The sequence below is a fragment of the Vespa mandarinia genome, chromosome 20, assembly GCF_050613455.1.
Source record: "Vespa mandarinia isolate Hongniang chromosome 20, ASM5061345v1, whole genome shotgun sequence".
Taxonomy (NCBI): Eukaryota; Metazoa; Arthropoda; class Insecta; order Hymenoptera; family Vespidae; genus Vespa; species Vespa mandarinia.
This window is the reverse complement of record NC_140829.1, coordinates 2,072,501-2,082,500: the sequence shown is the minus strand read 5'-3', so window position 1 is coordinate 2,082,500 and position 10,000 is coordinate 2,072,501. Positions and strand designations below refer to the sequence as shown.

General features: G+C 31.4%; 1 protein-coding gene across 2 annotated transcripts in view; it reads right to left on the bottom strand.

Moving 5' to 3' along the window:
- The window catches only part of Gasp (Chitin binding Peritrophin-A domain-containing protein Gasp), an 11,809-nt gene extending 4,962 nt beyond the window's left edge, over positions 1–6,847 (bottom strand). For both annotated transcript variants that reach the window (XM_035878993.2, XM_035878992.2), the window contains exons 1-2: positions 6,442–6,847; positions 338–742 (exon numbers count right to left, since the gene is read on the bottom strand). In XM_035878993.2, coding sequence (XP_035734886.1) covers positions 338–742; positions 6,442–6,481 — 445 coding nt within the window. In that variant the 5' untranslated portion in view covers positions 6,482–6,847. The remainder of the gene's footprint in view (positions 1–337; positions 743–6,441) is intronic.
- Positions 6,848–10,000: the final 3,153 nt, after the last annotated feature.

Below are 10,000 nucleotides of genomic sequence, written 5' to 3'. Positions count from 1 at the left end.
TATTGTAAGAAATTCAATCAAATTAATGTATATTATCAAAGATATTCATCAGAATATTTTATATTATAGATTATTATTATTATTATTCATAGATATTTCATAGGATAACGTTTAATAGTTATTACGTATCGATTGATAATAAAGGGGAAAACTTTCTTTTTTTTTTTTTTCATAATAAATAAAAATATCTTCTTTCCCTTGCTCCCCTTCCCCCCCTTTTTTTTTTTTCTTTTTTCTTTTTTTCTTTTTTTTTTTTTTTTTTCTTCCAACGATACTATCCTTATCATATCTTACGTATCAATGTCTTAATATATTATTAATATAATTTAATGCTTACCTTCGTTTCTACATTCGGGGACTTGATCGGCCCACATGCATACTCTGGCTTCGCGATCGTATGCAAGTCCAGGACTGCATTGATATCTCGATGCTTCGCCGTTCCAACAGTTCCAAAATACGTCGCATTTCTTTTCATCCGGGAATATACCGTAGAGACGGGCACAATGGGGCGTACTGATTGGCGGTTCCAATTGTGTTCTTTCCCCACAATCGACGTTGTGTAAATAATCACAATTCTCGGTAAGGAATTTACTGTCGGACGCGTCAAACGCCAAACCGTTACCGCACGTTTTCAATTCCGCCAAATTGTTCTCGCACTTCCAATATTTGTCGCACGATATGTGATGGGGATAAAATCCAAAATCGTCCGGGCATTTGAAATTCTCTTGGGCGTGGGTAGTGCCTGTGGCGAAAAAATAAAAATGATAAATATATAAATGTATATAGAAATGAAAATAAAGATAAAAGTAAAATATTAAAAGTAGAATTAAAAGGAGACGAAAAAGAAATTGTTCTTTCTTTTTCGGACGTCTTCGAAAATAAAAGAAGAAGAAGAAGAAGAAGAAGAAGAAGAAGAAGAAAGGAAATATAATTAAAATATCATCTTTGAAATGTCTGACTAATTTCGATAAAATCATTAAGTAAATATATATATATATATACATATTTACAGAGTATATATATATATATGTATTTATTTATACATATCTATATATATTTATATATAATAATAAAATATACATAAATATAATAATAATATATAAATATGTAATTAATATATATATATATATATATATATATATATATTTACCTAAAATATATACATTTACAAAAAAAAAAAAATAATTAGTATATCCCTTTTGGAATGTCCCCGATTGACTTTGATGAGATCTTTAGGTAAATATATATATATATATATTATTTAAAAAATTCACGAAGATCCAGGGACACTTTTTTTTGAATTCGAAAATTACTTTCTCTCTCAACGCAGGAACTGGTTTCTTTAAACCATCCTGATGTTACGTAGGCAAACATGGAATCGTGTTTCTTTCTTTCTTTATCTCTCTCTTTCTCTCTCTCTCTCTCTCTCTCTCTCTTTCTCTCTCTCTCTCTCTCTCTCTCTCTTTCTCTCTCTCTTTCTATTTTTTTCTTTCCATTTTTCATTCATTATCTTCTTTTCTTTTCGAACTTATTATTCTTCGGGTCTCGAAAATTTTTAATTTTTCATATCTTAGTATAATAGCGAAATTTTGTTCGCAAGAAGAAACGGAAAAATAAAAAAAAGAAAAAAAAGAAATAAAAGAAAAAAAAGAAAAAATATTTACATTGCGGTTAAACAGAAGAATTCTAAATTATGGTTAATAATGCGTCCCTGTTTCGACAGACACCAGAGATCGTGTCTAACGCCACGTTGGAAGGGCATGGGGGGGAGGGGCGAGGGGTTGAGGGAGGAGGAGGGCGAGTTTTTTTTTTTATTTCTCTATCGCTCGTCAAATAATTTGTTCGTTTAAAATATACGAGTAGAATGGGAAAGAAACCGAGATAATAATTGTACGTTATTATAAAACGTAAACAAAATACACGACAGATTCACGAAATGATAGAAGAATTTCATCGAGGAAGTATTATTTTCATTCTATTTTTCTAAAGATATTTAAAAGAATTCGAGAATTAGATAAAAAAAAAAAAAAAAAAAACAAATCAAGAGTGAAACGGTTTTTTTTTTTTCTTTTTTTTTCGTTAAATTATTATTTAAGAAAATTTTAATTTGATTTTTTTTTTTTTTTTTTGTTAAATAATTATATTCCTTCTCTTTTTTTCCTTTTAAATCGCAAAATTCGATCGAACAAACGTTCGACGATTAAGACAAATATCTAATCGAGATATCTTAATATCATCCTTCGAAATATTAAAAGTAATAACTATAATATTCCATTAGTTTTTCTTTTTTTTTTTTTTTTTTTTTTAATTTTTATCAAGTTTCACGACGACATTTTACGGTGACAACGTGAGAACGATTAAAAACAAAACTGGAAAAGAAAAAGAAAAGATATTCAATAACTTAAAAAAGAAAGATTAGATCGAGATTAAACGTAACATTAAAGAATAGACGTTTCTCTTGAGTGTAATTAATAGCCAATAATAATTTTAATAGCCCTATTAAAATACATTTGACTAGTTACGTTACTGAGAGATTTTTGTAATTCGAAATAATTCTTGCGATTTCTGTGCCGGAATAAATTCTCTCTCTTTTTCTCTTTTTCTTTTTTTTCTTTTCCTCTCTTTTCTTTCCCTCACGACATACATGCATACATACATAAATAAATAAATACATACATAAATATATGTACGTGTATACGTACATATATATATGTATACACGTATATAAATATATATGTATCTATGTAAGATGGCCGTTGGAATAAGCGAATGCGTTATGTAAGGATACAGAGCTGACTTTCGCCAGACGCTTTCACTTTGGGCCCAGAGCCAGCCGGATAGGAGCAGCAGCCAGCCGGCGGTGCAGCAATAACAGAGTTGTTGCTGGAGTGGTTGTTTCCAATTGGTAGTGGTGGAGGTACTTGGAGGTGTTGGTGGTACTTGGAGGTGATGGTGATTGTGATCGTGAACGGTAATGGTGGTCGTGGTAATGGTGATGGTGGCGTTGGGCCCTTTCAGCATCCCGTTCACTCATTTCATTTCTGTTCTACGTTCCTTCGACTATCACCGAGTTAGCAACTTATAGAAATATAAAATCTTGCTTATGCATATGCGTGCCACGTTCATATGCCACGTAGCTCATATCAACTCAAGAACGAATTTATATGGATCAAGAGAGACAGGGATAGAGATATAGATAAATAGATAGATAGAGCGAGAGAGAGAGAGAGAGAGAGAGAGAGAAAGATCACTCGTATATCATTGGTACAAACGTTAACATATAAATTAACGTATATACACGATTTATACATTTCTAATTTTTTTATCTAACTCTAACTCTTCCTTTTTTCTATATTTAATAGATCTAACGAAATACCAATAGTTCCTTGAATTTAGTCGATTAATTTAGTTACGCTTGAATCAACGTGAAATGAAACTTCCGTATTATGAATAGAGGAAATTGAGGGTGTAGGGGGAAGGGGTAGAGGAGTAAAAGAAATAGAAGAAGGAGTAGAGAGAGAGAGAGAAGGAGGAGGAGGAGGAGGTACTTATCACGTTATATCGAATCTTAAATATTAATTTCAAATAAATCGTCTTATTGAATTTAATTAATTTCATTCTTAAGTAATATTATCTATCCTTGAACGCTTTGATCCTCTTTTAGTACGGTTGGACGATTATAATTAAAAATGATGAGAGAGAGAGAAAGAGAGAGAGAAAGAGAGAGACAGAGATACAGAGAGTGAGAGTGAGAGAGTGAGAGAGTGAGAGAGTGAGAGAGTGAGAAAGAAAGAGAGAGAGAGAGAGAGAGAGAGAGAGAGAAAGAGAGATGAGTTAAAATCCGGGCCAAGGTTATCCTCGTATGTCAAACGAAAGGGGAAGGAGTTCGAGTTCTCGAACGAATTACACCGTTCTTATGTCGCAAACTTATATAGGAGCCTCTCTCTCTCTCTCTCTCTCTCTCTCTCACTTTCTGTCTTCTCTATTCATTCCCACCCCTCAACCACCCCAGCTCGCATCGTCTCACCTTCCCGCGTTTTATTTTATTTTCGTCGTGTTTGTTAATGCCTTCAATGGCTTCGATGTTTTCAAAAACGAAGGTGTGGTCTTCGTACGGACGAATGAACGAAAAACTTTCTCCGTTTCGCTTTCGAAGATCGTTCTGATATAAATTTTCAAATATATAAGAAAAATTGTCATTATGCTCTTTTAAATAATATTTTTTATCGTCTCGTACGTTATCATCTCTTACTTTATCATTTCTTTCCATTTCTTTTTCTCTTGTTTTTTTTTCTTTTTTTTTTTTTTTTTTTTTTTCTTTTTCTTTTTCTTCCTTCATTTTCTTTCATTCTTTCCTCGTCGTACATGTTCATTATCTCTATCCCTTTTTCTTTCATTTATTAATGTATAAGTTATTTCTTTCATTTATATTTTTATTCCTCCATCTTTAATTCCCTACGTTTATCACTTTCATTCTTAACATTTTAAAATTTCAATTTTGAACGTTCCGTTTAATCCTATAGAAATATTTTTTGCCTTTGTTTTCTTTTTCCTTTTTTTTCTTATTTTTTTTTTCTTTTTTTTTTTTTATTTTTCTTTCTACTTTTCTTCTTTTCTTTTTTCTTTTTTTTTTTTTTATTTCGGTCCGTCCTCCGTCTTTTATTTTTTGTTTTTCGTTCGAATAAATGGGACGAATCTAATTTTTTGTTTTTTCTTAATTACTTCTTTCTCATATCTCGATATGATTAATACTATCGAGGTTAATAATATGTATTACGGACAGATATGCCCACGTGTTTATTTCCTATACGATTATATATATATATATATATATATATATATATATATATTTCTATGAGATGTATCGAGGTAAAATCATAATGAAAAGCGTAGAAAGATAAGAGTAGAAAGTTTCAAGACTTTTCAAACGATATCTCTAATATTATTAATCCCTAATGTATTTTAGTTTATTATTGTTTAACAACACGACGATCGATGAGTAAGTGGAACTTGAAAAGATATTTATAAAAAACAGAAAAAAAAGAAGAAAATAAAAAGAAATAAAAGTGAAAGAAAATAAAATAAAATAAAAAAAAAAAAAAATATATATATATATATATATATATATATATATAAGAAGAAAAACGAAAAACAAATAAATAAATAGGTTTGTATATGTTTTGACGCTATTTAACGATGGCCGTCGCGTTATAGTCTGAACAAATTTATTTATTTATTTATTTATTTATTTATTTATTTATTTATTTATTTATTTATTTATTTATTTTATTTACTTATTTATTTATTGCACGAAAAAAGAAAAGAAAGAAAAGAAAGAAAAGAAAGGAAAGGAACAACAACAACAAAAAAAAAAAAGAAGTTGGATCAGTAACTTTCTCAGGGTTAAGCGAGAGGTCTCTCTGTCTCTCTCTTTCATTTAGTCATCGATCGATGCAAAAAACGTAAGACTAAACGTAATCGGCTTAAGAATTAAGACGTAAGAGGTGAAAAAAAAATTCGAATACTTAAAAAAAAAAAAAAAAAAATAAAAAGAAAATATTAAAAAACGAACGTTATTCACCGTTTTATCGCTTATATTTCGCGGACAAAAAAGAAAAAAAAATCTAATTTTGAAATAAAAGATCGATTTTGATTCGTAAATTATTTTGTCACGTTTTACGTTTTACAATTTATTCGTTAAAGTTTTACGTAAGATCGCGTTTTATTTCGAGTCTCGTGCAAAAGAGCCAGGGCCCTTTCATTGTTTCTTAAAATTGACGTATAGTTTGAAGTAGAAAAAAACATTGATAGTCAGCCAAGAGAGATAACAACTACTTCAGGAGAACGACGTGTTTAATGGACGTCCGGTTATATACATTATATATATATATATATCTGCACTCCGTATAAAGAAAGAAAATCTTTCGAGATAAAATCGATGAAATGAGTAAATAAGATGATAGTTTGAAAAATATTCACATGCAAATATTTCACACACTTTAGTTCGTCGTCATAATCGTCATTTTGAGATTCACTTTCCGTATATACGAAAATGGGACGCGATGTGAATTGAATCGAATAGAATAGAATTGGATTGGATCGGATCGGATCAAGGACTTAAAGATAAATTTTAAACTCGCGTTTGTTTTTCGTTAATCATAGCCTCGAGAATACGTTCGTCCTCTCTCTCCTCTCTCTCTCTCTCTCTCTCTCTCTTTCTTTCTCTCTTACACGCAGTTCCACTTATAACTTTAGGAAAAGGAGGAGGGGGATAGGCGGCCACCTCCTCACCCTCCACATTCCCCTTGGTAACCCCCGCTTGCGCGTACCCCTATTTTTTCTTTTTCCCCTTTCTTTTTTTTTCTTTTCATTTTTTGCCTTTTCTTTCTCCTCGATATTCCTTTCAACACGCACGATTAACTTCTTTTACGAATTACATACCGGCGATCAGAATGGCGGCTATCACGTAGTACGTCCTCATGTTGATTAAAAAAATATGTTCCTGATGGATTCCCTTTGTCTTCCGGTCTTTCTCTTTTTCGTTCCCGTTAATTATTTATTAACGTCGATATATTTTATGTATATATATATATATATATATATATATATATATATATATCTCTTTCTCTTTACGATCAACTTTATTATTTAACGTCAATTAATTTTAAAACAAAAATCTTAATACGTATGTGTATGTATATATATATATATATATATATATATCTCCCTCTCTAGAATATTTTTTTTTTTCCTCGTGTTACTCGAAATATTTAAACAAAACAAAAAGATGACACTTTTAATATTATTACACCACGTTCTTAAACTCCGTTCGAAAAGGAGAAAGAGATCTCTCTGTGTTCGGGGTCTACGGGATCTCGAACTTTATATAAGGCATCGGTCACGTGTTGTGCCCTTCCTTACTCTTATCTCCCCTTTCCCCTCCTCTACCCACCGTTGTAGCCGTCGTTGCCACCGTCATAGCCCCCTCTCCACCTCCATGGTTCGTTCTTTCTCTTCGTTGCACCTTTTCCTCTTACCTCCTTACTACGATCAGCACCTCCACTACCACCATCACTACCTCCTTCTTCCTCCTCCTCTTCCTCCTCCTTCTGAATCTCCCTTTACCTCCCTCCCTCCCCCTTCTATCCTCCCTCCTTTGCTCTTTGAATCCTCTCTTCACTCCTCATCGTTTGTTGTCTCTTCTTCGCTTCTTCGCGACGTTACTTTGAGAAAAGAGCTATCCACGTACTTCACGGTACCTCTTTCTTTATATAAGGTACGTTTGTGTATGTCTGTCTGTGTGTATCTATGTATGTCTGTCTGTGTCCGTACGTATATGTCTATATTGGTATATATGTATATATCATTCTCTTTCTCTTTCTCTTTCTCTCCTTAGCGATGTACCTTTACCCTCCATTTTCTTTTTTTTCGGCCTCCGCAGAAAATGCCATCCGGAGGTTCTTAACGACGCTGCGGTGCGATAGTGCGCGGCGGTGCGGCGGTGGCTTCAACCCAGGCCACGATCAGATGCTCCTTTTTTTTCCTTTCTCGATTTTGTTCCTTTCTTTACTTTTTTCTTCTCTTTTTTTCTTTTTTTCTTTTCCTTTTTTTTTTTCTTTTCTTCTCTTTTTTCTTTTTTTCTTTTTTCCTCGTAACTCCTTCTCCTTCCATTTGATCCGATCGAATAAAGGGAAAAAAAGAAAAAAGAGAGGAGGAAGGATATGAAAAAAAAAAAGAAAAAAAAAAAGAAAAAAGACAAAAATAAATTTATGTAAGAACGGTTCGTTAATTTTTTTTCCTTCACATTTCTTTTTTCCTTTTTCTTTTTTCTTTTTTTTTTTGTTTTTCGATCAAACTCATCGCACGATATAGATTGTCGGAGGGAACTTTGTTTCTTCTTCTTTTTATTTTTTTCTTTTTTTATTATTTTTTTTTCTTTTTTTCCTTATTTTACCCTCTCAAATTACACATGTATATACTCACATAGGTACTTACATACGTAACGTTACAACTCGGCGCTCTCGTTATTTGCGGATGAGTGATTACGAACAAGGAAGATATCTTTTGTATTTCTATTTATCCTGCGTGTATATGTGTGCGTGCATACTGATATCAATACTAATACTAGTATTAATACTTGATCACTACAATACAATGTGTTTTTAATTTCATATATTCATTGGAATAATATTTTATTATATTCGAATTTATATATAAATAATATTTTATTACATTCGAGTTTGCCTTTATTTATTTCTGTTTTTCTTTTTTTATTTTTTTTTTTTTCGTTTTCTTTTCTTGTCTTTTTTCATTCTTTTTTCTTTTTTTTCCTTTGGTTTCTCGTTTGAACGATCTATTCATTTATTATTTTTCTCTGATTCAATCGTGTACTTTCTGCGATGATAAAAAAAATACGTATGTACGTATCTTTCGAAATCGTTAATTGTTTAAAAAAAAAAACCCCCCTCCCCCCGGTGAATAACAATCACTATGATATCTTTATTATTTATTACATATATGTATATTACGAATCGCAATGTAAAACGTAATAAATATATAAATCTTTAATCGTTTAAACAAAAAGAAAGGAAGGAAGAAAAAAGAATAAATGGAACAAAAAAAAAAATATAGACATAGGAAGCTATTAACGGATGAAACTCTGAATAGGAATGCCGGATTTTGCATTTTTTATTTTACCATTCTAATTGACTAAGTCGTTATTTCGCAAGATATAATTCTCTTCGATCGATCAGCGGAGAATTATTGACATTAAAAAGAAAAAAAAAATAAAAAATAAGAAAAAAAGAAGAAAGGAAGAGAAAAAGAAAAAGAGAAAAGAAAAAAGAAAATTATTACGATAAAACAAATAACAAAATATAAAAAAAAAATATATATATATATATATATATATATATTTGATGCAACAATGAATATTCCCATGCATTGATGTAAATGTATACAGATATATATATATATATAACATAACATACTATATATCATACGTAGGCGTGCATATTTATCATAATGTCTTATAATTAAGATAACAATAGCCTTTGATGATCGATTCAGGCCAATGTGAAGAAAAAAAAAAAAAAGGAAAAAAAAAGCCCATAGGAGTTAATGGCTGCATTAATCGATTGAGGAAATCTTTTCATGGATACTTCGCAACGAAATGTAATATTATTATTTAAAAATTTCGTAGGAACGAAAGAATTTCGATTGACGATTCGTTCCTTTACAACAATGAAATGAAAGGAAAAAAAAAGGAAAAAAAAAACGAAAAAGAAGAAGAAGAAGAAGAAGAAGAAGAAGAAGAAGAAAACAAAATATACACGTATACATGTAAATTTCGTCAAGGAATATTTCCATTCAATTAATATTATTTCCTCAAATATTTTCTATGATAAAGTTTCGAGAGAATAAAAAAAAAAAAAAAAAGGAACCAAAAAAGAATTATTTAAAATCGTCAATGATATAAATTCGTAAAAATTTCATAGGTAATAGACCAATGACAAGAGATTTGCGCGGATAAATTGAATATATTGAGATCACGTATTGATTGTTGGTGTGGTGTACCAAAATGTGGGACGATGAGCAAGATCGATAAAAATGTAAGTTGAAAGATTTTCTCATGGCGAACAGACGGAATACCGATTGGTCGAGAAAGAAAAAGAAAGAGAGAGAGAAAGAGAGAGAAAGAGAGAGAGAGAGAGAGAGAGAGAGAGAGGGAGAGACAGAAAGAGAGAAAGAAAGAGAGAGAAAGACGAGCGTTAAGCGCGTTCTTGGAAAGACCAAGGACGATTTCGAACAAGGTGGTCACGCATGTTAATGCCCCAGACGCTTTCGACGACAACGGAACTTTCTCGCTCCGTTTAATCCAGTTTCTCGAATAAATCGTTTTAAGTCGAGCTCCCGTCGTCAGTCGGTAAAGACACACCAGAGAGAGAGAGAGAGAGAGAGAGAGAGAGAGAGAGAGAGAGAGAGAGTGAGAGAGTGAGAG